This window comes from Lissotriton vulgaris, chromosome 4_1 (assembly GCF_964263255.1).
Source record: "Lissotriton vulgaris chromosome 4_1, aLisVul1.2, whole genome shotgun sequence".
NCBI classification, from domain to species: domain Eukaryota; kingdom Metazoa; phylum Chordata; class Amphibia; order Caudata; family Salamandridae; genus Lissotriton; species Lissotriton vulgaris.
Window position 1 is genome coordinate 603,369,296 of NC_141691.1, and position 27,591 is coordinate 603,396,886.

Consider the following 27,591-nt stretch of genomic DNA (forward strand, 5'->3'; position numbering starts at 1 on the left):
ACAGAACTAGAGGACGAAGGTCAGGTCAACGAGACACACATCACACCTGATCAGGAAATAGGCCAAGTAGGGACAGATCAAGACGTCGACACTCCGCCTGAAACTCCGGAGTCTGGGAAGGGACAGATAGTGGTAAGGGCCGAAGTTCATGCGGAAGACAGTGAAGAGAACGAAGTGCATGAACCAGAGCAGATAGAAATAGATGAACGTGTTCAGGAATCAGAATCCAGTTCACCTAACAGCAAAGAAAACCTACAAAGCGAACCTGAACAGGACCAGTTTGAGGACCAGGCAGAAGAAAGAGATGAAAGACCTGGAACTAGTCAGACAGGGAGGGAAATAGACTCTGTCAAGCACAAGGAGAAAATTAAAAGAGTGCACGAGGAAGGTCAAGTGTCCTCGACCACTGAAAGTCACAGAAGCAAAAGTACACCCAGGTACGTCAAAAGGCTAAGACTCCGAATAAAAACAGTCGAGGAGAAACTGAAAGACCGTGAGAGGGCTGAAAGTGAAAGAAAACAAGCCCGAGGCAAGTTTCTGAGAAAGAGCGACAGAGTGAAGAAACAGAATAAACTGTATCGGAGCCCCGAATGGACATACCTGGTGCTGGAAGAAATTGATGAGCCCAATCACAGTGGCAAAAGTGACGTGGAGTCCATCACTGATCGGAGTTCGGACGAAGACCCTCCTTGAGACAAAACAGAGCGAAGCCTTGGTGTAAAGAAAAGAAGAGGGGTTGCAAAAGCCAACTGTAAGCTAAAATGTCTGATTCAAGCGTAACTGGGAGATCCAGATTTGGGTGTTGTAAAACTTGCTGTAAGATATGCTTGTGTAGTATAGCAATGCTAATAGTGATGTGGATAGGATTAACCGTCTTTTTACCTTTTATGATAAGTAAAAATCCTAACCTGTCCCCTACTGAACCTGAAATATTAGACACAGACGTTGCACAGACTGCAGAAACACCACGAAGCTTAGAACGACATGACAATCCAGTTAGGCAAAGACACACACGACAGAATTTAGAAGCATCAGATGAGGGTGAACTGCACTTTCACAAGATGAGAAACCGGACGCATTTAAATGTTTTTGCTAACTTGTTAGTGCATTATGTAGAAGCTATGGAAATAGAAGACTGTTATGTCTGCATGAAGCTACCCACATCTGTAGCTGAAGGTGTGACATATCACCACTTGCCCCTAACCTACGGAATTTCTTGCAGTATATTAGCTAGCTTGTTTTATAGAAGCACTTTGCAGTACTACTATTCAAATGCTGACGTAGTATTTTCTGAACTTCCTATTAGAGGACATCTAAACCTCGTCCATGTTAAAAGCGAGGTAACCCGTTATATGGGTGAATATTTCCTGACTATAGGTGACATAGACTTAGATGAAGCCCGACAAGAGAATCTGACATGTTCCTTGCAAGAGCAGGAAAAGATGTTTATAAAAATGGCAGACCGAAGGAGGGAAAAGTTTCAGAAAAAGGCAAATGATGAAAAGAATAGAGTCCCTAGGTGGGCTGAGCACATGGATAACACCTCACAAGGCGAAGCTAATCCTGCTTTGTTACTGGATTTTGAACGGAAAGGAAAACTTTGTCTCCATAGAGAAAGGACAGAATATTATAACAATGTATTCATTGGTTCCAGCGAGTGTGAACATAATTATAAGGTAATTGGAGGTTGGGGTTTCAAAAATGGGTCAGAACCTGTGTTTCCCGGAATATATTACATATGTGGGAACAAGGCTTATTTCAAATTGCCGGATCACTGGTATGGAAGCTGCTACTTTGGCATTGTTTTCCCGAAAATATACCATGTGAACAATGCTGCTGGAAGCAATGATGAAGACACTAATGGCTTAGTGCGTAGAAAACGTGAAAGTGTAGGAGAAATCATAGGTGATATTTTTAGTGCACTGATACCTGGAATGGGGGTAGTTCTGAACACACACAGAATTTGCAAATTATCTACAGTAGTGGATCGGTTATCTACTGACACTGCTGCTGGATTCCTGCTGGTCAATACTGAAATGGTTGCGATCAGATCAATGGTTTTGCAGAATCGCCTTGCTCTTGACACCTTATTGGCAAAAGAGGGCGGAGTCTGTACAATGCTGAAGGCGCAACATTGTTGCACCTACATTCCTGACAAAAGTATCGAATTAAAACAATATGTGAAGAACATAACTAATTTGGAAAAGGAACTCAAACCATTAGAGGTTGACAGTGCCTGGACGAGACTGACTGGAAGTCTCTCCTCAATAGGTAGTTGGTTTTCTAACTTAGGTAGAAACATTCTGTGGAAAATACTGATGCCAATAATTGGAATAGGTGTGATTGTGTTGATAATTTTCATCTGCTGTAAATGTCAAAAGAGCAAAAGAAAAACTGTAAACAAAAGAGGGGTGAAGAGAAACATTGATGAATTAGAATTAGAAGAATTAAGGAACGAAATCTACAAAAAGGTGAAGAATCACCACTCTCATAGAGAAGCTGAAAGAAAAATCAACAACAAGTTTGTTGAAATTGAAATGAATGATGTGGAAGATTGAAAGTTGGCATCTGTTTCCGTTATGTAGTGATGATAGTAAATATCATCAAAGAGGGGATTGATGGAGCAAGGATTCGCACGTAAAGCGACTTGCTCTCATTCATGAACCTCGTCTAATGTATAATCATATTAATCCAACTGTTCGTCATTTATTTAGCATTTTCCCCAACACGCGGGTGTCCCCAAGAGGCTTGCCTGTGTGTCTTTTTATACTAACAAAGCTTGCACTAGAAGAAATGGCTGTTTCGATGAAATTCAGTCTGCGCATGCGTCGGTCATACCCATGTGATGTGACGCACTCGCATTCTGGAGGGAATCTGTTGCTCATGCGCACTGTTGCAAACATGGCCGCTTGTCTCTTACCACGCACTCTGCCTGCTACTGCTGCTTTAGCCTATCTGTCTTTTCGCACTAAATTTTAATGCTATAGATGTTATAAAGTAAGGGGTGTGTTAAATTTTATCACGGTATACAGTGTGATCATTTCATGTGTGATTCTAATTTGTTCTCGCTTACTTTTCATGTATCGCGTCTCTGGGGCAGGGAAAATCGGGAGCGGAGCCATACTTGAGGCTCTGCTGGGCACCGTCATGTGACCGGGGAGAAACTCTACTGCGCAGAAGCTGAAACAAGCCAGCTGGCTCCTGAAGCCCGATGCGCCTGAGAAACCCATCACAAGATGCAGTCTTTCACCTTGAACCCCAAAGACAATGTTGCTATACCCTGTATTCTCGTATTGTCTACTGTATTTCTATGGATGGGAACGTGAACCCAAGGGGCGGATAAGCAAAATTTAATATTTATGATGAGAACGTTGAATTCTAGGAGGTGATAATGACCGCATCACCTCTTCTGACCAATCATAATGTGGGAAACTGTCACTTGCAACATTAGTGGGTGGTCTAAGGGTCCCCAAACCGTATAATTGCCCTAGTGTAGCTTAGGAAAATTGTCCGACTTGTCCGAGTAGCAGACCTGTCACTGACCCTACGAACTCTATAGGTGCTCAATTTAGAGTGCTGCGGAGCACTCGGTCCATACTTTCCACAAACTCCTAGGGGTGGAAATAGTCTTAAGTGCTGGCGAAGCACTTTGCTGGGAAATTCGAAACCCAATCGGGGTTACTGGCAGATTACTTGCAGAGAGGGGTAACGCAGGCGTTGCTTCCGAAGCTGTGGGTGTTGGTCGTACCTTGGTGAGCCCAGTCCTGACCCAAAATCCTGAGGGGTATCCTGTCCTGACTGCCTGTGAGCTGTACCTGCTCGCATTCTGGCATTCCTTTTCTGAGGGTCCTTGTCCCCGTCCTTCCAAACTGACCCGTGGCCAGGGTTAGTCCTCATTTCTAATTAGGTAAATATTGCCTTGTGGGTTTGCGTCTTTTTCTCACTTACTCTCCTTTCCTGAATAAAGCGTTCTTGCCTGTGATTTTGCCCTATCACTTTGAACTGCAAATTATATGCAAGTGTTTATTAGAATTGTTCCACTTCTCTCCCCACCTTTAGGAGATTGTCAAAACTGTCATATTTTATTAGTGTGTTCCCGTTTTTCCCTTTCCCTTAGCATGGTTGCAGTGAACTTAGTAAGAACAGCATAAGTCGCTTAGTCTAAATATACATTTTAGGTCCCTCGTGTTTAGTTTAAGCTTGGGTTCAATAGCGTGTTCCCCAAATACTCATATCCCATAGTTCTCCTGTATACCCAAATGGTCCTTGCTTTAATCCATAGCTATATTTTGGTTGTGATCCTAATGCTCGATGTGTTATTCTGTATCTTGATTATTTTGGCATATTCACTTTGAAATCTTCAGATAAAACTTTCAAACCCATCAGGTGTCTGTGGTTATTTTACAGATTATAGTGTGGAAAAATGTATTGTGGTTTATAAAATATATTCTTTCCTAGGAAATCTGTCACCTATTCCCTGATAGCTCCTGATCCATCTGGAGTAGTGTGCCTGTGGTAAGTCAGGTACATGAGTAGTAAGTGGTGTAAGAGTCACCCCCCGAATTACTCATAGTGGCGTGCAAGAAATCACCCGGTTCACGCAAAACTCAGTCTTGATCTCTCGCGTCGGGGCCCAGTGCGCGGAGAAAATTGGTGAACTTGTGACCCGGGTGACCTGCGCGCTCTATCAGTGGCAGTGTACTATGTTTTGAGTCTGTGGCATGACCAGGCTTTTTTCAGTGTGTGTCAAGAAAAAGTGACCCTACTGGCTTCTCTCACGTAAAGTCCTGCTGTTATGTGAAACCCAGAACCTTGAGCTGACATCCCATATGCATGCCGAGTGTGTGTATGTGCAGTGAGTGTATAGATCCTGTATAGAAGATGGACTCTATGCGGTGTATTAGTCTGAAAACTAGGGTCTGGGGAATCCATCTTGCATATGGTGCAAGATGAGAAACGTTTCCCCAGACACTGAAAGGGTACTGCTGCATTCTTATGGCTAAAGGGTAGACTGTCAGACACTGAAGTGAGTGTGGACTACCTTTAGAATTTCAATTGTTAAGAAAGAGCTGCTGATTAGTTATTCCCCTAAGCAATTCCATGTAGGAGATGGTAGGTGTGAGGGGATGGGACTGCAGATTATGTTCTATAAGTTGGATCACTGACATAATATAGAATGACAAAATATAGACTTACCAAAATATAGTCACCAAAATATAGAATGCCAAAATATCGAATTCCTATCTACAAACAGGTAAGTGCAAAAATATCGAATCCAAAATATAGTCTGTAAAAAATATAGTCAGTCAAAATATCGAATTTTTTTAAATGTCTTAAAAGTATTTTTAAAATTAATGAAATAATAAATATAATTAACTAAAACATACTTAAAAATACTCAAATACCCTTAAAAATAAGATATAATTAATTTAAGCTATTAATAAAAAATGTACAATATTTTACTGTAGGATAGCAGGAGGGTAACATTTAATATTACCACTCCAGTGAGTGCAACAGTAGGAAAAGCGTTGGATAGCGTAGGGGTAAAAAATACTATTCCCACTCCAATGAGTGCAACAGTAGGGAAAGCGTTGGATAGCGTAGGGGTAAAAAATACTATTCCCACTCCAGAGAGTGCAACAGTAGGGAAAGCGTTGGATAGCGTAGGGGTAAAAATTACTATTCCCACTCAAGAGAGTGCAACAGTAGGGAAAGCGTTGGATAGCGTAGGGGTAAAAAATACTATTCCCACTCCAGTGAGTGCAACAGTAGGGAAAGCGTTGGATAGCGTAGGGGTAAAAAATACTATTCCCACTCCAGAAAGTGCAACAGTAGGGAATGCGTTGGATAGCGTAGTGGTAAAAATTAATATTCCCACTCCAGAGAGTGCAACAGTAGGGAAAGCGTTGGAAAGCGTAGGGGTAGAAAATACTGATCCCACTTCAGTGAGTTCAACAGTAGGGAAAGCGTTGGATAGCATAAGGGTAAAAATTACTATTCCCACTCCAGAGAGTGCAACAGTAGGGAAAGCGTTGGATAGCGGGAGGGTAAAAATTACTATTCCAACTCCAGAGCGTGCAACAGTAGGGAAAGCGTTGGATAGCGTAGGGGTAAAAATTACTATTCCCACTCCAGAGAGTGCAACAGTAGGGAAAGCGTTGGATATTCGAAGGGTAAAAATTACTATTTCCACTCCAGAGAGTACAACAGTAGGGAAAGCATTGGATAGCGTAGGGGTAAAAATTACTATTCCCACTCCAGAGAGTGCAACAGTAGGTAAAGTGTTGGATAGCGTAGGGGTAAAAAATACTATTCCCACTCCAGAGAGTGCAGCAGTAGGGAAAGCGTTGGATAGCGGGAGTGTGAACATTACTATTCCCATTCCAGATAGTGCAACAGTAGGGATAGCTTTGGATAGCGTAGGGGTAAAAAATACTATTCCCACTCCAGAGAGTGCAACAGTAGGGAAAGCGTTGGATAGCGGGAGGGTGAACATTAATATTCCCACTCCAGTGAGTTTAACAGTAGGGAAAGTAATGATTTAATATATTATTAAAAATAAATTAAATATCAATCCCAATAAAACATTAATTGAAATGAATAACCAATTTAATATTATGTAATAATTAATTAGAAATACAACGACATATTAGTTATTAAAAATTAATAACCTATTCATAATTATTTAACAACTAATTCATTTTCAGTAACAAAAACTAATTATTAATACAAATTAATACCAATTAAAAATTAACAGTAAATTAATTATCAATACACAAAAATTATTTTTAACATGTAATTAATTACAATTACATTACTTCCCACCCTATTCCCCTATAAACCCACATCCCACTACAGAAAATACAATAATACAATTATCATAATTATCAAATATTTAATTAATACAAAATCATTACCAATTAATAAAAATGAATTGCCAATTAATAGAAATTAATTACCAATTAAAAATGAATTAACAATAAATTTAAAATCAATACCAATGAATGAAAAAAATTATTTACTGAATTACAATTAAATGACTTCCCACCCTAGTCCCCTATAAACCCACAACCCGCTACAGAAAATAAATTTAGAAAATTAACATAATTAACAATTAATCAATTAATACAAATTAATTGGCAATTAATAAAAATTAATTACCAATTAAAAAATAACAATAAATTCAAAATGAATACCAATAAATAAATTAAAATATTTAATTAATTACAATTAAATTACTTCCCACCCTATTCCCCTATAAACCCACAACCTGCTACAGAACTAAAAAGCAAAATTTAATTAAAAATTAATAATAATTGCTAAAAATTAATATTTAATTTAATATAATTAAATTACTTCCCACCCTATTCCCCTATAAACCCACAACCCGCTACAGTATTAAATTACGCAAAAATTAAATAACATAAAATTCATTACTTAAAATACATTAAACATACATTACAAAAATTAATATAAACTTTTCACACTTATACTAACATACAAAACACTTTAAAAAAATCGATATTATTAAAAAATCGATATATTTAATGCCTATATTGTATACTTCGATATTTTGACTTCTATATTTTGAAAATCGATATTACTTACCTTAAATTCGATATTTTTAACCACTATATTGTGTCCATTCGATATTTTGTCCATTCTATATTTTTACTTCGATATTATGTCCATTCTATATTTTGGAATCAATATTATGACTGTTTACCCTATAAGTTGAGGACCTTTGAGGCCCCAAGACCGAATGCAAAAAGAGTAAAGTCAGGTCTCCGGGAGTCATAGCACCCTTGACGACTGTGTGACTAGAGCGGCAAGTCCTCCTCTAAGTTGTCTTAAGAGATTCTCAAATCGGGAATCAAGACAAAATTCCTCCTACAGATTGGGAGAGAAAGCCATATATGCATGAAATATTTGTTTCATGATTCATTACCCCCCTAACACAGAGAGGTAGACAAAAAATAGATCCTGGGGCACAGTTATTGCCCTCATAAAAGCCCTGGACCCCAAGAGGCCATCACTTTAAGGTATGAAATATGTTGCCAGACTAGCCGGGTAATAGGGCCATTATAACCACATCTTACCCTTTCATCACATTTTAAGCATACATGAGCAATCAATATTAAAGGGATATCTTGGTTGCTCAAGGAACTCTTATTCTTTGAAGAAACAGGGCTGAAATTGTAAAATAAAGTACTTTCTGGAATATGGTTGAGAAAATCCAGATTTTTAGGGACCTGAATGCAATCCAATAATAAAGCATGCCACTAATAGAGTGGGTGAGGGTCTAACAGAAGAAAAAACTTGTTTTTACCATAAAGTAGGGTGATACTCATAAGACATTAGGCTGTTTTAATGTCTCTGGGTGTGGGATATCTGTTAGGGTTTGAATATTAAATAGGGAGGATGCATCACCTATCCATAGGAACTTCGCTCTCCCCGTGAGACCACCAGGCCATTTGATAGCAGAGATTTCTAGGCACTTCATTGTGCCCATGTACTGCTTATGGAGTACACCCCATTTCTACCTGCGGTGAGAATCATAATTTTATAAAAAAGGCTGTGTCTGAGGAAGAACATGGAAATTGAATTTGAAAGAGAACCAATCTAAACTGGTACTGAAGCCTTAGCCAGCAGAATCACATCTGTTTCAAATTAGAAATCCATAACACTTCCTTTGGTCAGGTCTCAGGTCCTTCATGACAAAGGAAGGGAGTGCACCAGAATCTACTTGAAGAGCTACTGTGCAACCAGGGCTGTTGTCTACCTGACAGCCAGTCTCCCGGAGGTGAGAGGACATCATCTGAATTCTGCACTTACGGATGGAGGCGGTCAGGATATGCCTGACGTGATTAGAAGTCCCTGACGAGAGAAGAAAGAAGTGAAACTAGCCCTGAAAGAGGAAACACTTTCCAGGAGGAGAAGCTTATTATGATCCCTGTATGTGGAGCACCATGAGAAAGCTGACTATTCCACTGTGAGATAAATAACGGTGATGGATCAAGCCCTGATCTTTGGACTGGGTAAGAGTGGTCTGCTTAATTCAGACACTCTGTTTATCACCACCCCCTTTTCTGAACTATTCCACAGTGAAGCCAGGAGTGAACTGTGCTTGTTTCCCATGTGAGCTGCACTAAACACTTATAAATATCAAGTATCACTGTGATGCCCAGCAATCTACCAAATGTTGGAAAGACTGTAGATAAAGGAAAGTGAAGCTGCATTGGAGCCGAAGTGGAAAGATCGGATTGGCCTAGAGGCCACAACTGCAAAGGTAACCACCATTAATCACCAACTGGCTGGGAAGGCTGCAGCTACTGAAGATGAGACTTGCACACAGATCTGCCTCACAGATCTCAACCCGCAAGCACAGTCCTGAGGGGAAGCTTTCTCTGTAGTCGTCACAGGAAAGAAATCACCATCTAGTAAGGGTAGGACCACAAACCACATTCCCAGCACTGCTACATTTGTGTTGGTCGGTAAAGAAGGGCTTAAGGTGCAGCTGGGACCAGAGATGAGCATGAGTAGATGAAACTATTGTGCATGCCTGAGACTTTTCTGCAGGGATAAAATACATTGTACTGAGTTGCAGAATTTACCAATGAGGGTATTTGATACTATGAGCACCAAGGCCAGAATGGTGTAGCGGGCATCAGGTATTTCGCTGGAAAGCCGGGAGGGTGGCGGCAAATTAAAATGGTGAGGTCCAGTTTTGCTTTAGTGCTACAATATCATCCCCCAGTAACAACAGCTGCAATGCTTCAGACTTCTTCCCTGGGGGCTGGTCCGTCAAAATTGCCAGGGCTGCTGTAGGTTCCCAGGCCGGGCCTGATGAGCACCAGTTCTTGATCAATGTCTAAAACATATTGTGCTGAAGAGTGTGGAGATCGGACCCAGACCCTAGTGTGGAGAGAAGACACCAGTGAGTAGAGAAGGTGTGTGTAGCACCTCAATGTGAAACGAAACTTCGATTATTATTAGATTGTACTACATTTCTATTGAATTTTGTAGCACTTAGTTCAGCTCTGACACCAAAGTACTTTCCTTCAAATAAAATTGTATCTGTTGCTTTACTGTTAAGTTTCTACTCCTGTCCTTCGAGCTACCTACCTGAGAAGCTATGAACTGCTAGCTTTTGCCTACAGAAAGTGAAGTGCGGAAAGGATTTTCATTGGCCTAGTTTTTGGAGCTTTATATACACCAAACCAGACCCCTTGACACAAGGGACAATCGATCTCTATCACCTCAGTTCTGGTCTAGTAGCCCATTTCTGCCCCTTGCTCTCCCCAACAGGGTATGACGTGCTCACACTACCAATTTTAATGTTTAGTATGTTTTTTTAAGCTTTGGCTTCAGAAGCACTTTTGAATGATTTCTATTTAATCTACTAAATGGAAGTCAGTGACTACTTTTGAATGCAAAACTTTAGGCTTTGCAATTGATTTTTGTGGAGGAATGGAAACATAATACATATACCAAAACAGAAGCTATTGTCTGTGTCACAATAGCCATGTTAAGGACAGCCATTCCTGTAAATGCTTGATCTACTAAACACAAAAGTGGCGAACTGAAAGAAGTAAAAGAAAGCCATAAGTGCTAGCTTTGGGTGCTGGACACCTCACGAATCCTCAAGTCTTCTAGTGCAGTGAAATATATTTTGAGGCTCTCAGAAAGGGCATAGATGGATAATCTCATATGTGTTGATCCCTATGAGTTCCTTCCTTTGATCTATACATCCATATTTATCCATCCAAAACCATCACTTCATCCACCCAGCACGTTATTTTAATCCACCTAGGCTAACTAATATGTTCATTTGTGTATTCACTTAAGCCGGGCTTGGTCTCCCCCGATTTCTTAGGGTGTATAGGCTCCCCAAGTTCTTGTCAGTTGCATCACAGCCCTCAGTGTGGACTGCAGTTGATAATTGGCCATGGATGTAACCGATTAGAGCAGGAGATGCTAGAGCCTCACGGAGAGGCGCCCATCTTGACGGCTGTCACTTGAGTAGGGTTTCACACAGTCAGTAACCCAATTTCTTACTGTGGTGTCAGATTTGGATTTGTGTTTGTGCAGTGCCATTCAGTAATCTTGTGCTACAATACCACCCCACATAGATAAATGAAGACCAATTTGAGCTTTATAAATTATCCTTGATTAGCTACTTTCATTTCTCCACTGTCTGTGACCATTTGAGGTGGCCAACTTTAATAAATACACAGTGGCTGAGCTCAAGCAATTCTGCAAGGAAAGGGGGCGCCCCACCAAGAAGGGTATCAAGAAGTTGGAGCTGCAGAAGCTCTGTGAGCCTTGTGGGAGGATGATCTGGATGAGCAGGATCAGGACCTGGATGTCAGCCCTAAAATGCAGCCTTCAATGGAGGAGGATAAAACCTCTCCTGAATTATAACTTGTTATAAAAGATGTACACTGGATAAGGTTCAACATAACTTTATTGCTTCCAATCACCACCACAGCTTCCAATCAGCTGGAGGCAACTGCAGAAACTTCGAACATTCTATAATAAGAAGGACAGAGTAGGACTGGGTTGTACCAATAGGTAGAATATAACACATCTCCCTTGCCAGGGAAGCAAGGAAGATAAACAAAAAGAAGACCTACGCTAATGAAACAATGGATAAAACTACGTTACACCGGGAGGGAAATGCAAGAAAAGGGGAAAAAGAAAAAGGGAAAGAAAAAAAAGAGGTACTTCAATCACAAATACAAGCTAAAACACTGCTTGACCAAAAGCAGCCTAAAGACACTATAGAGCACAACTACTTGACTTAAAAATCACTTTTCCAAACAGGAGGCACTTTGGTTCTCTGAGATCTGTGGAGAACATTTGGGCCAGCGCCCGTAGGAATTCTCTCAGTGCTAGAGTCAATGATGTGTTCACGGGCCAGTACATGTGGCACTATTTTGTCCTCACACTAGGTTTGACCATTTTCCAACAATAGAACATTGTATCCCACTCTGGTTATTCTGCAAGGCTCTGAACATCTGAAACCTTCCCTTCTGCATGGTTTGGGATGATCAACTCAGACCCATTGTCCCTCACAATAATTAGGAGACTTTACGTGTTTGTTGAAGTTATACCTGTTTTTGTACCTATCTTGGTGCCCAAGAAGTCTCTTGGATATAACACTCCAATTCACCACACACCTATTTTCCTTTTTTTGACCAAGTAGCTGACAATTTGGTTTTTGGAATAGTACCATTTAGGGATGCAAACGGAGTGACACCTGTGATGCTGTTAGGTATGGTGCGATAAGCCCACAAGGTGTCTAGAGGAGCTATTTTAGCAGGTATGGCCATTACTTCCGCTCGCTGAAAATATTCCTTAAGCATGTGATATATTCTTTTGACCAAGCCATTCACACGAGGACAGTATAGAGCAGTTTTCTGATGCTATAATTTGGAGGTCAGTGAAGAATTCTTTCACACAGTCAGAGGAGAACTGTACCCCGTTATCTATACTATTATATTAAAGAGAGAACCCAAACATTTGAGGCGGGTAATCTCAGGAACCACAGCGCCAATCAAAACACCCAATACAGCATTAGAAATGTCAGGTTAAGCAGAAGGACATAGACTATATAGCAGCAAAACATATACGTTAGAAGGGCAAAGTACGTTCTTTGCCGAAGTAGTCCCTTGGAAGTAGCGCCATCTCTGAGGTGGGCGTGTGCGTTCCCAACGTTGAATGCACTAGGCATGCTGACATCACATAAGAGTGACGGGGTCGGCCATTTTGGAAAAGTAACCCACCGACAAACCAGTCAGGAGCGTAATGTGGGCTTGGGCGGTCAGGAGCGTGGAATCGTCTGGGTGGTTGTTCTGCTGTGATTGGCTACACGTCACATGCGCTGTGTAGGGTTCGCTTCCTATGTAGCCGGTGCTGCGCCTGTTTCCCGAAGGTGCCTCCTCCGTCCTCCTCGAAAAGCTTTACACCCTGCGGAGTCCGCCATGCCCAACAAACGCCAGATGCGCAACGGATACTACTTCGTGCTGGAAAAGTTACCGGACCTTAGGCGGCACGGGGTGCCCGTGTCCGTGGTGCGCAATGCTGTTCCGCACTGCTCTGCCGATTGGCCAGTGAGTAACGTTCCCCTCAAGTTGCGTCGCAAAGTCTACCCGGACAACGTCGGGACGGGCAGCTAATCCATTAATAAAATATTAGGGATGCCTTCATTAGAACATTGATAAGGGAGTTAGTGTCAATGTGATGGACACACTTAGAGACCACCCAACATGTGTGGTAGTCTACTGACACAAGGAAAAACCTTTCTTTGAACGCTTTGAGATTGAGAGGACCAATTATATTGAGCACTAACTTGGTCTAGGGCATATTCGGAATCTCCACGGGGAAACGAGGAGGCTTCCTGGCCTGGTGCGTTTGGTCACTTATGGTGAATTCTAGACAGTTTCTCAACTTGCAATCACCTATAGCATCAAATACCCGGCCACCAATAATCCTGACATATTTTACTTTTGGTAGGGCTGCACTCCAAATTTCCCTTGTGTGCTAAGTCAATGATTTTCTCTTTAAGTTTTCCTGGGGGAATCAATTTCTCCCCTCGGAAAAAGGTGCCGTCAAGGACGCTCAACTCCAACCTGACCTAGAAGTACTTGGACAATGGTTCTGTAACACCTCCTTTGTTAGCTGGCCAGCCTTTTGTTATAGACTCTTTAAGATAAACCATCTCATTGTCTGATAATAAACACTCCTACAACTCTTGTTTATTCATACTTGACACCTTGAGTACTACTTCTTTGTCATCTTCAATCTCACCATCTTCTTCAACCTTTGCTGGGGTGCGGTAGAGAAAATCTGCTACCACATTCTGTGCACTGGGTAGGTATTGCACATTCAAATTGCAGCCTTCCAAACCCAAAATCCATCTGGAGATTCTAGATGTGGTTCTGGCAGAAATGTTAGTTGTGAAAGCCTACTTTAAAGGCTTATGATCTGTTTTGAGGGTAAAGGGTATGCCCAACAGAACAAATGTAATATCTCTGATCACCATAAAACAAGTAATAGCCTCTTTTTCCACTACAGAATACTTATTTTCAGCACCTATTAGAGCTCTGCACGCAAATGCAACCACTTGTTCGTGAGCATCTACCTTCGGAGTCAAACTAGCCCCCAAACCCTTGTTGCTAGCATCTGTGCTCAATATAGTGGTTTTGGTGGGGTCAAATCTACCCAGTGTAGGGACTGCTGTAATGCACACAACTTAACTGAAGAAAAAACCTTGTGACACTCCTCGTTCCACACAAATAGGTTCTTGACTTTAAGTAATTTGCGTAAAGCCTCTACAATGCCAGTGTAGATCTGCATACATTTAGAATGATACCCCGAAAGCCCTAAAATGCATTTGAGTTCATCAACATTGGTGGGGTCAACCATGTTCTGAATAGCTTCCACCAGGTTTAACTTAGGTTTGATACCATCTTGGGAGATGGTGTGTCCAAGGTATTCTACGGAACCTACGCCAATGCAACACTTTTCTTTTTTAAGCATGAGACCTGCCTTACGTAACTCTGTGAATACCCTTCTAAGCATATCATTATGCTCCTTCACATCCTTTGTGTGGATTAAAATATCCTCCTGGAAACACAGCGTACCAGGTATATCTTTTAAAAGGTGTTGCACGATCCTTTGGAAAGCGGCCACCGCAGACGGGAGACCAAAAGGCATGCGTAGCTATTGGAAAGCCCCCAGGGGAGTTATAAAAGAGGTGATATAACTCCACCTGGTGGTGTCCAGAGGATACATCTTACACGCTAAAGCAGCTGGCACCCTTAATCAAAGTGAGAACCTCATGGAAGCGTGGAGGAGGATGACTATAGACCCATATGTTTGCATTGAGATCCCTTAAATCTATGCATAGTCTGATTTCCCTTTTGGATTCTTTGGTCGCTAGGACCACTGGAGCCAACCACTGTGAGCTCTCAACGGGCTCAATCACACCCAACCCTAGCAACCTGTCCAGTTCTGCCCTCAACAGGGCAAACATCAAGTGGGGAATAGGCCTAGGTTTCTACGCAACAGGTTTGGCTTTGGCTTTTAATTTAATGCAATGTTGGTAACCTTTCAATAACCCCCAATTTCTCTGTGAACACCTCAGGAAAGTCAACATGCACATCATTGCCACACCGAAAAGGATCTACCAGCAGCACTTGGTCAGGACTATTAGTGTCTAACATGATCTCCAATTCTTTCTGATGTCTCCATCCTAAGACATTTGATGCTTTCTGAGTGATGTAAATTTTCCCCACAGTGTTCCAACCTTTGAAACTTATTTCCATGGTGGTCATGCCCAGCAATAGTATGGGATCACCGTTGTAGCCTCCCGGCTTGATATCAGGATGGGTGGATGGATGAATGGGTTTTTATATAGCGCAATATCACCGCCAGGTCTCAAAGCGCTTTGCATTGGGAACCCGTCCTGGTTTTTCCCTGTGAGATAGCCCCTACTTGGTATCCCCAAGGTGAAAGCCAGGCTTCCCGCCGCAGGGGGCGGTGGTGGAGATTAAGCAAGCTATTGCCCAGAGTTGCAGAGTGTGAACCCGTGATTCGAGTAGGCACCGAAGCGAGAATTACCGAGTCCGTGGACATTTTGGGCTCAAGACCCTGCCACGTCGGGAATTGAACCCTGGTCCCGGGTCTGATCTCAGCGTCTGGGTCTGCCTCCTCTAACCAGTGAGCCACACTTCTCCAATATCAGGAGCTTCTAACTTTTATTGCATGTCAAGAAAAATCTGGGAGAGCACATTCTTGACAACCAGTGTATAGGGTGAGCATGAGTTCGCAAAGACTGTGATCTGCTGATTATCAAGGGTGATTCTGATTGAAAGAAAACTAGTACTACTATTAACATCCTGTAACTGGAATACAAATGCATCCCCTTTATTTTTATTTGGTTCTATGGCTAGTACAGATTTAGAATGTTGTTCTTGGCAAACCATCGCTAAATTGGCCTTTCCTCCCACACTTGTGTCATATCAATGTCCTAGCCTGACACAACAAATTGGTGGCAGAATGGGTGGGACTCCCACATCTATAACATTAGAGTTTACTTGTATGAGATAGCTGCCCAGTGTTGTTTCTTATCTACCTGCCAGCACCATGCTTACTTATAACATTGACCTCAGTATTGGTGTCCCCTCCATCTCTCGTTTCCTTAATGCAGTCCGCAGTTTGCTCAATGCTCTTTTCTACAGTATGTTCATTGGTTGATCACATGTTTCCTTTATCTCTAGTTATCATAATTTTGATTGTCTGGTCATGGTTAAAAAAGAGTCTACTTCTGCAAGGGACAACCCTTTAGCATGCACAATAGTATCTTGTCTTACTAATGTCATTGGAGTCCTTGAACAAGAGATCGGCTCGGTTGAAGAGCAGTTGTGCTCTGCAATGAAGTCCTCATCTGGGAAAGGTAGTTGTCTGGAGCCTAAAGGATCACCCAAGCCAGGATGCAGTCTTAGCCCCACTCTGTCAAGGGCAGCTCATAGTCAGATCAACCTTGTGCAGTGTGATCCAAAACATGATAACAACGACTGCGAGGTTGTCAACTTCAGGAAGAGCTGTGGTCAAGTACTTCTTGGAATAACTTAATTTCTCTTCACACAGCGGCTCAGTCTTCAATGTTCTTCCATTAGGCTTCTTTTACAGACAACCTAGAGAAACCATCTGTACATCCTTGAGCAACACCAACCCTCTCACTACTATGTCTAGATTTCTGCCCTTGACGCACTTAAATCAACTGGATTGACTTTCAAATCAGTCAAATGATCCAAATGAAGTTTTAGATAAAAATGCAGGCAAAAATGCAGGATGTAATATTCCCAGTCCCCCGGACAAGGTGCTCAATCCACCCACCTTATTGGTAGAACGTCCAGCTACCATGAGCATTGGAACAAATGGTGATGGAGTAATACAATTTGCAACATAGAACATGGCAGGTCTGGGTACAAAATTGGGAACTGGGACTGGCTAAACTTTATCAAACCTTATGCAGTTCTTTGTATGCAAGAATCATGGCTCCTTAATCCTGTTTTAATTGATGGTTTTGTGGCCTATTCTGGTCCTGTGATAGCAAGCCCCATAGGCAGGGCAAAGGGAGGTTTAGTTACACTGCTGGCCCTTACCTTCCAGGGCAGGGTTGTTTGGGCAAACTTGGACTCTCCTAACTATCAGAAGCTATTCCTAGAGTGTGACAGGGAACATATGAACCAATCAGTTTTGAAGCCAGAAGCTCTGCCATAGTGAAAGCATTCCAGGAGGATAGAGAAAAGAATCAATAGATTCAATGATAGCTATGTGATTGTATGGATAGGAGACTTTAATGCTTAACATTGTCAATATATCCAGCAATGTCGTGTGGCTTACTGAACACCGAAGAGAAGCCTAATACGCACTTTGGAAAAAGCTCATATGGAGATTAACTTAATTAGTTATGAATGGGGTGTAACTTGCTTTTTGCTTTCGACTCGTTCAACAGTGTTCCAGTTGTTACTCCCTCTTTTATTGGGCATGGCTGTTTTAGCTTAATAGATTTCATTTTATTTTCATTAAATCTTAGGGCATGGGTTGAAGAATATGTGCTACTAGCTTCTCCTCTGAGTGTTCATAGGCTTATAGCTGTCTCAATGATTAATGTTTTTTTGAATAAAGCATCAGGTGATGATCCATCTGATGCCGCCGGCACATTAAATTAATAAGGGGGTTTCCTAGTGCTAGACTATAGTTGATGATGATGCTTTCTTATCAAATTTAGTGACCATAACTTATTGTAATTATTTTATATGCATTGAGGGATTCGAAGAGGGGGGATTTGAAATAATCAACAGTGCAACTAAGACTCATAACAGTAAAAGTGGGAGATAGTTTGACTTGTTCTGTACCAAGGCCCACAACTAATTACTGTTAACCCTAAAAGTGGTGACTTTTCCCCTGTCTAGTGCGACCAGATAACTGCGAGTGGCGCTTTGTGCTTACCTGATGCAAATTTCACCTTAAACTTTAAAAACTGACATCTCCTGTTCTACCAATTGTATTTCTGTCATTCTGGTATAATTTGATTTATTAAATACACTATATGTTTCTAAATTGACGTAGCATTTTTCTTGTGCTGTGTTTTCACATTATAACTGTTTGTCTCCTGCAAAAATACTTTAAACATTGCCTCTAAGTTAAGCATGACTGCTTTGTGCCAAGCTACCAAACATTTAAGAAAAGGTTTATTAAGTGACTATTGTGGTTCACCCAGATAATAATTGTGCTTAATATTTGAGTGGGCTTCCGCCCCTCTCAACTAATATACCAATTTCTTATGTCATACACTTCAAGTGCAACATATATATACTCATCTGTACTAGAATACGGCTAAGTCCATAATAAACGTATACTGAATATATCAAAATAATGTATTTTATCAAATTCATTCTCAAATTATTGGTCTAAGGCTTTTCAAAGTGATCCTCTTATCATACGCAAACATAGAAATCAGTACAAATATTAAAACACAAAGTCAATCTCGACTATATGATATTTGGTTAACACGCCTAGGTTAGTGCAATGATTAACTATCCATAGAGATAAACATAATAAGTGTTTATCCTAGGATATTGAGGTATTACTATGTACACTCTTCGGTTATAGTAGATTGTGATTATGTCAGAATCAGACATGGTCAAATACACAGAAGATCAGATAACTAAAGTCCTTGATAATCCATTATTACCCAGTGGCAAGACTGAAGGTACTATTACAGCCAATCAGAAATGCTAGGAAAATGTAAAAGGTGTAAAAAACAAGTAAGGATCCATCTGCTTGCACAATTCCTGCCAGACCACCTAAAATATACACAATTCTGTGGGTTCTACATGCCACGATTTTCACTGATGATTTATATGCTTGAGAACTTGTAAATGTACCAATAATATTCACTGGCTCTCATTTTCCACTTATTCACTCATAAGCTTCTACTTTTGCACCCTCTCCTTCACTAACTCCTGATCAGTTACTTTAGGTTAATTAATATCCAATATCACTTACCCTTCCAACTAATAAAAATCAGAAATGTGGCTTTCACAAGAGGAGGATTTAAAACAATGGAACTGAATTATACTACTGACGAATCCCTCGAACATCCAACAAACAATGATACATAAAGCTATGAACAGAAATAATGAAATCATGTGCATAGTAAACGTTCTCACCATGATGCCATTGCAGTTTGAATCTTGAAGAGCATCCCAATCATCTGGGCTGCAGGAAATGAAAAATACCACATTTGTTTAATTTGAAGCAGTGACGAAAAATATAGAAACATTCAATGTTAAAAATTATAAAACAAAACCAAGTGAATGATCAATGATGGTATGGAAAAATGATTTTCAGTCAGTTTAGTCGAATGGGACTGAATGCCCCAAGGACTAAATTATGGCATTATGAATTGTACCAATGTCAACTTAAACAAAGACAATTATTGCTGTTTTCATAAAGAAACGTACAATAAGCACTGTATCGGGTATTATTTCTTGTGTCTTCTAATTTCCTAATATGATAATATGGTGGTACCAGAGGACCATCCTACAGCCATCTTAAGTTTAAATAGTTGCATGTTTGCTCGTTGTTGCAGAGTGTTGGACCCGGCCCGTTGGGCAGGTTCACCCCTAGACTTTTTGCTTTTTCCTAGCCGTTTTTGGAACCTGGTGTTGGTGATTTTAGGCCTCTGTGCACTTTTTCACTGTGGTACAGTGTAAAGTGCTTGAGCTCTCTGTGAATGTGTGGTGAGTGACCTGCCCTCCCATAGGAATGAATGGGGAATATGTATGCCCATGGGAGTTCCTGATGCGTGGGGAGTGCAGGGGCGAGTTTGGTATGAGCGAACTCGTGAGAATGAATGCTGCGAAATGATGTATGCGGCATGACTGTGTCTAGTCTAGAAGTACTACTTTTGGAAGTTGGCATATTTGTGTAAGTTGGTGCTAGCGTGTGATTGGCTGGTGAGCCTGGCCCAGAGTGCCTGGGCCTGCTTGTGGATTGACTGTCTGGTTTGAGGATGACAGGGGCTAGAGAGCCCAGGAGGTTGTCTGAAGCCAGCCCATGGATGAAAGGCAGCATCTGCTGCCAAGGAAGTGGGAGGAGATTAGCACCTGATAGTGAAGGGCTGTTCCTGTGTAACTACAAAGCTGGCTCCACCTCCCGCTGGGCGACTGACACCTCTGTCCCTGATACTGAAGGGGACTTCCCTCTAAACCAGTCCAGCTGGTTCTCACACTGCCTGCTTCAAAGGACTTCAAAGGACTTCAAAGGATTTTCTGTGTATAAGAAGGGGCTGTGCCCCCTTCCAAAATGTTCTTGTTTCTGACTTGAATCTACCAGGGGCGGGCGCTGCCCAGCCCCTGGATGCCTGGAGGACTGCTGGGGGACTCTTCCTGCCTGTCCCTCTGCCTGCTGCACATCCTGGAGGACTCTTGTGTGCTGGGGGCTATACAGCTCCCTCTTTTACTCCTGGACTGCCCTGGAGACCTTGCCCTGTGATGCTGGGACCCTTCTTGATGTAGGGGTCGTTCCTGTAGGGCTTGTCTATGCCCTTAGCGCCTGGGATCGCTTTTAGCGCTGAGAGCGCTTTATTTTCCCCTTTTAGTACTGAGGGCGCTTTTTTCTGGACCTTCAGCGCTGGGGAGCGCTGGGGAGCGCTGGGAATTGCCTGCAGCGCTTGAGAGTGCTTTAATTGCCTTATTCCGCTTTTCTCTGCCGCTGCCCGGGGCCTACATTCATCAGAGCCCTTGGCCGGGGATTGCTGAGATAAACCGAAGCATCCGCGCTCTCATTGGTGGAGAGCGACGAGCCCCCTCAGTGACGCCGCGCTGGGATTGGCCCCAGCCCCGCCGCGTCATTGGCAGAGCCGCGCAGCGATTGGCTGAGGCGTCAGCGTCATCGGAGGCTTGTCCCGGGAGCCGCACTGCCATTGGCTGGCTCCCGGGTGTCTGCTGAGGCCGCCATGAGGGAGTCAGGCCGAAGAATGAGCCTGGAGCCACGAGAGCTCCGCTTTCCGAAGTCCCGGTCCCGAGATGGGGGACCGGGTGAAGCGTGGCCCGCTGCTGGGGCTCCCGTGTGCTGAGGGAGCCCCAGGGAGAGAGAGAAGACGGCGCGCTGAGCCAGTGAGTGGGGCCGGTACTGTTTTGGCAGCAGGGAGTGTCGGGGCACATGTCCGGTGCCCGCCCCCCCCCTCGAGTGCGAGCGCCTGGGTGCTCAGAGGCCGTGGAGCTTCCGCGGCTGCCCAGTCCCCCGAGGGGGACCCCTCCTATTGTTTTGGAGCCCAGAGAGGCTCAACCCGCCTATCTTGATTCACGAGCCTGCGGGGCTCGTGAGGGCATTTGTTCGTGTCGAGTCCCCTGTGAGGGGCTCCAACGAGGGCAGCCTCTAGACGGGGCGTCGGGGCACATGGTCGGTGCTCGCCCCCCCCTCACCCAATAGCGCGAGCTCGCGTTTGTATGAAGCCATGAGGGCTTCAAGGGCGGCCCCGGTTGGCAGGGGGTCGTCCCAACGTGTATGAGCCCAGAGAGGCTCTGGGGGCATTTTGAGAAATTAGAGTCCCCCGTAGGGGACTCCACCGTGAACGGCGCAGAGTCAGGGCGGCCCCAGTTGGCAGCGGGTCGCCCCAACGTTGTCCAGGGCCATGAGAAGGCTCGAGGGGGCATTGTCTGCAGAGCCTGAGGGCTCCAACGTTTGACCAGTGTTTGTTTTAGAGCCTGTGTGGCTCAGGTGGCGCAGATTTGTTCTGGGGGCTACTGAGAGCCCTGCCACAACTTTTTGTTTTCCAGCTGTCCAGCACTTTGTGGGCAGCTGCCACGTTTAGGCTTTTTGGACTTGTGACTGGCGCTGCATGGCAGCGCACCCTGACTTTGGACTCAGGGCATCTTTGCCCCACAAGGCCAGTTGGCCTAGGGACTGCCACAGGTAGTGGCTCATGTAGTGTTGGCGCAATGTGATTTCTATGCTTTTTAATAGTTATTGCTTATGTGAGTTTTTGCGCTATTGATTTATTATGCACCTCTGAATGTGTTACTGCATCATGTGTCTTTCTTTCCATGCGCTGCACCTCTGAATGTATTTTATTGCATCATGTGCTTTATTCTTAACACCTCTGAATGTCTTGAGCGTCATGTGTTTCTCCTTATTACTCCTCTGAATGTGTTCATGCATCATGGGTAAGGTGTTCTGATTTATACCCCTAAATGTGTTTATTCTTAGGTGGTTGTCTTTTCTACTCCTCTGAATGTAGGTTTATTTCATCATGAGTAATGTATTCTTTCTTAGACCCCTAAATGCTGAGTGATACTTAGGTGGTTGTCTTTTCTACTCCTCTGAATGTAGGTTTATTGCATCATGAGTAATGTATTCTTTCTTAGACCCCTAAATGCTGTGTGATACTTAGGTGGTTCTTCTTTTCTTAGTACAGGTGGTTCTCGTAAGGTCCTGGTTCCTGTTACCAGTGGTTACTGGTTGTTATCTTTGAATATTATGTTATGTTACATTTATTCTTTATTCTAGAAGTGATTTTATACTCTACATTTTATCTAGAAGTACTATATCTGATTCTGACAGGCGCCCATGTGGCCTTGTCTTGTGTACATAATCCCTGTGAATATTGCCCGTGCCAGTTGGCACAATGTATATGTGTGATTTTATCTGATATGTTTTACAATACAAAAGTTATTTTTATAATAACCTTGTGTGGAGTCTTTTGTGGTGTGCCTAGTATGTTGTTGCTGTTGTGCGCTGGCGCAAATGCTTTACACATTGCCTCTGAGTTTAGCCTTACTGCTTGAGCCAAGCTACCAAGGGGGTGAGCAGAGGTTATCTTGGCGTGTGACTTCCTTGCCCTGACTAGAATGGTGGTTTCTGCCTGGCTTTGGCGTCAGCCTTAGCCTACCAGAAATAGCCAGTTCTAACATTGGTGGCAGCGGTGGGATTTGGACTTGTGTTTGCGCAGTGCCATAGCGAAAACTGGCTACATTACAAAACTCTGCAATTTTTTTTCAGATAGTCACATGTTTGGGATTATTGTTTTTGATTTTTTTCCTCAAGAGTGTCATTTTCAAATGTGTTTCTGCGCTTTATGTTTAGTGGCAGATGAGAGAAAGTGACAGGGCGGGACGCCAGTAGAGGGGGAGGTTCCCATAGATTAGGAATTCCTTGCTGGGCCCAGTGTCCAATCCCAAATCCTGTCCCTGTGTGGGTAGATGGAAGAGAGGGAGTGTGAGGAGAAATGACTAGCTCAGGAGGGTGGTTGTTCCCTGAGTATAGTGTGTGTGTCTGGATTCCCCAGTGTGGTAGGATCCAGTGGTGGCAGCTTTAGTGTGTCCAGTGTGTTAATTCCCATTCCCCGCTCCCAGAGTTTGGTACCTGTGTCACGTGTGGTCAGGTTGAGTGATCAGGGGTGGTAGAAACTGCCTTACCAGTCCGAGGGGGGGGGGGGGGTGCGAATGAGTGGTGTCTTGAACTGGAGGAGTTGGTGTGAGTTTTCTTTTTATTAAAGAGCTTGCATGAGAGGTGTACCTCTGGTGGTGTGCAGGAGGTCCTGCAGAGGCACTGGACAAGAAGGTGGATGTCTGGCGGTGTGCTAGATGTCTTGCAGAGGCATTAGGGAGTGGTTCCAAAAGGAGTGGTTTGTGTATCTGATGATCCTGTGAAGGGGAAGAGGTTCATGTGTAACCCAGCTAGGTCCCAGTAGTATGGTAGGGGTGTAGGGGCTCACGCCCTGTCTCAGTGGAGGCGGAGTGAGTGTGGGACGGTGTGTCCCATGTTGGCCTGAAACCCTATCTCAGGGTCTGGAGGGTTCCCTAAGGGAGCGCCAGGTCAGGGGCCTAAGCTGTACATAGGTCATTTGAGGAGGATCTTCCTGTGTCTAGAGGATGGGGAGTGTCTGTAACCAGAACTCCGGCGGTCCTAGTGTTGGGCAGTACCGCTCCTAAGTGGAGGGTGCAGAAGTCCTGGCTCGCTGAGCATTTGACCGTCTAGAGTGCTTGACCATTTGTGGGGCCTCTGGAGGTCGTTCCCCGAGGAGGGGGGAAAGCTGGGTTGGGGTTGTGGCCTGACCTGGAAGGAGTACTGGAGGAAAGTGTGTCACTGATACGCCGCTGGCGTGTGCTCTGTCTAGCCTGGGACATACTGAAAATCACCCTGTGATAGGGAGTACTGGAGGAGAGTGTGTCGCTGATACGCCGCTGGCGTGTGCTCTGTCTAGCCTGAGACATACTGATACTGGAAGGGGGTGCAGAGGGACGGTGTCCTTACTTCTGACCCCGGTGCAACCTGAGGGTTTAGGTCTTAGGTTGGGAGATTAGGAAACTTCTAGGTCAAGAGGAATCTCTACCAAAGTGGATCAGCTGAAGAGACTGAGGGGGCTGCCCTTGCTGTGTGTTCTGGGGCTCACCTGCAGTTTGTTGTTTTCACTAAGGTAGAGGAAAGGGGGCTTTGCTGTGTGCTGTGTCCCCCCCCACCTGCTTGAAGAGGGACTGTGCTGTGTGCTTTATACCTCAGAAGTGGAATAGTTTCCAGGTGGTAGACCAGTGATGGAGTGAGGTCCTGATCTGGTAGGAGAATTGTGTTCTGGTGAAGTGCTTTTCTGTGAGGGTGCGGAAACCCAGAAGTAGAGGTAGGGTGGGGCATTCTTGCCCGTGACCTCTGGTCAGCCTGAGGGTATGGTCCCTAGGTTGTTGGATCAGTGGTAGTTGTAGCTACACTGAGAGAGAGAGTGGAGAATGGCTATTGTATGCCAGGGGCTACTACCCCCCACTCTGTGGATTAGTTAGGACCTGTGATTTGGATGGCCTATGGCCTGGTCTTGGCTGTGGATGACTAGTGTGTACCAGTGGGGTGTCCTAGTTTTTTTTTTTCAGAGAGTTATTGTTTGGAGGTAACCATGTAGGTTCAGAGTGGCGAAAAACCGGAGGGTGTCCCTGCTGTGCCGGTCCGTGTCCGTGTTTTTGTCGCCCAAAGCAAGGAAGCCCATCAGTGGAGTGATTGGTCAACCCTGCGTTTTGGCTGGAAGGGGGTTGTGTTGGACCCGGCCCGTTGGGCAGGTTCACCCCTAGACTTTTTGCTTTTTCCTAGCCGTTTTTGGAACCTGGTGTTGGTGATTTTAGGCCTCTGCGCACTTTTTCACTGTGGTACAGTGTAAAGTGCATGAGCTCTCTGTGAATGTGTGGTGAGTGACCTGCCCTCCCATAGAAATGAATGGGGAATATGTATGCCCATGGGAGTTCCTGATGCGTGGGGAGTGCAGGGGCGAGTTTGGTATGAGCGAACTCGTGAGAATGAATGCTGCGAAATGATGTATTAGGCATGACTGTGTCTAGTCTAGAAGTACTACTTTTGGAAGTTGGCATATTTGTGTAAGTTGGTGCTAGCGTGTGATTGGCTGGTGAGCCTGGCCCAGAGTGCCTGGGCCTGCTTGTGGATTGACTGTCTGGTTTGAGGATGACAGGGGCTAGAGAGCCCAGGAGGTTGTCTGAAGCCAGCCCATGGATGAAAGGCAGCATCTGCTGCCAAGGAAGTGGGAGGAGATTAGCACCTGATAGTGAAGGGCTGTTCCTGTGTAACTTCAAAGCTGGCTCCACCTCCCGCTGGGCGACTGACACCTCTGTCCCTGATACTGAAGGGGACTTCCCTCTAAACCAGTCCAGCTGGTTCTCACACTGCCTGCTTCAAAGGACTTCAAAGGATTTTCTGTGTATAAGAAGGGGCTGTGCCCCCTTCCAAAATGTTCTTGTTTCTGACTTGAATCTACCAGGGGCGGGCGCTGCCCAGCCCCTGGATGCCTGGAGGACTGCTGGGGGACTCTTCCTGCCTGTCCCTCTGCCTGCTGCACATCCTGGAGGACTCTTGTGTGCTGGGGGCTATACAGCTCCCTCTTTTACTCCTGGACTGCCCTGGAGACCTTGCCCTGTGATGCTGGGACCCTTCTTGATGTAGGGGTCGTTCCTGTAGGGCTTGTCTATGCCCTTAGCGCCTGGGATCGCTTTTAGCGCTGAGAGCGCTTTATTTTCCCCTTTTAGTACTGAGGGCGCTTTTTTCGGGACCTTCAGCGCTGGGGAGTGCTGGGAATTGCCTGCAGCACTTGAGAGCGCTTTAATTGCCTTATTCCGCTTTTCTCTGCCGCTGCCCGGGGCCTACATTCATCAGAGCCCTTGGCCGGGGATTGCTGAGATAAACCGAAGCATCCGCGCTCTCATTGGTGGAGAGCGACGAGCCCCCTCAGTGACGCCGCGCTGGGATTGGCCCTAGCCCCGCCGCGTCATTGGCAGAGCCGCGCAGCGATTGGCTGAGGCGTCAGCGTCATCGGAGGCTTGTCCCGGGAGCCGCACTGCCATTGGCTGGCTCCCGGGTGTCTGCTGAGGCCGCCATGAGGGAGTCAGGCCGAAGAATGAGCCTGGAGCCACGAGAGCTCCGCTTTCCGAAGTCCCGGTCCCGAGATGGGGGACCGGGTGAAGCGTGGCCCGCTGCTGGGGCTCCCGTGTGCTGAGGGAGCCCCAGGGAGAGAGAGAAGACGGCGCGCTGAGCCGGTGAGTGGGGCCGGTACTGTTTTGGCAGCAGGGAGCGTCGGGGCACATGTCCGGTGCCCGCCCCCCCCCTCGAGTGCGAGCGCCTGGGTGCTCAGAGGCCGTGGAGCTTCCGCGGCTGCCCAGTCCCCCGAGGGGGACCCCTCCTATTGTTTTGGAGCCCAGAGAGGCTCAACCCGCCTATCTTGATTCACGAGCCTGCGGGGCTCGTGAGGGCATTTGTTTGTGTCGAGTCCCCTGTGAGGGGCTCCAACGAGGGCAGCCTCTAGACGGGGCGTCGGGGCACATGGTCGGTGCTCGCCCCCCCTCCCCCAATAGCGCGAGCTCGCGTTTGTATGAAGCCATGAGGGCTTCAAGGGCGGCCCCGGTTGGCAGTGGGTCGCCCCAACGTGTATGAGCCCAGAGAGGCTCTGGGGGCATTTTGAGAAATTCGAGTCCCCCGTAGGGGACTCCACCGTGAACGGCGCAGAGTCAGGGCGGCCCCAGTTGGCAGCGGGTCGCCCCAATGTTGTCCAGGGCCATGAGAAGGCTCGAGGGGGCATTGTCTGCAGAGCCTGAGGGCTCCAACGTTTGACCAGTGTTTGTTTTAGAGCCTGTGTGGCTCAGGTGGCGCAGATTTGTTCTGGGGGCTACTGAGAGCCCTGCCACAACTTTTTGTTTTCCAGCTGTCCAGCACTTTGTGGGCAGCTGCCACGTTTAGGCTTTTTGGACTTGTGACTGGCGCTGCATGGCAGCGCACCCTGACTTTGGACTCAGGGCATCTTTGCCCCACAAGGCCAGTTGGCCTAGGGACTGCCACAGGTAGTGGCTCATGTAGTGTTGGCGCAATGTGATTTCTATGCTTTTTAATAGTTATTGCTTATGTGAGTTTTTGCGCTATTGATTTATTATGCACCTCTGAATGTGTTACTGCATCATGTGTCTTTCTTTCCATGCGCTGCACCTCTGAATTTTGGTCATCATGTGTCTTCCTGCGCTGCACCCCTGA

The 27,591-nt window shown here is 44.8% G+C and overlaps 1 protein-coding gene across 2 annotated transcripts in view; it reads right to left on the reverse strand.

The window, feature by feature from the left end:
- The window catches only part of AOAH (acyloxyacyl hydrolase), a 973,359-nt gene that overhangs the window by 424,321 nt on the left and 521,447 nt on the right, over positions 1-27,591 (reverse strand). For both annotated transcript variants that reach the window (XM_086964832.1, XM_086964831.1), the window contains exon 9: positions 19,248-19,296. In XM_086964832.1, the coding sequence (XP_086820958.1) occupies positions 19,248-19,296 (49 nt within the window). The remainder of the gene's footprint in view (positions 1-19,247; positions 19,297-27,591) is intronic.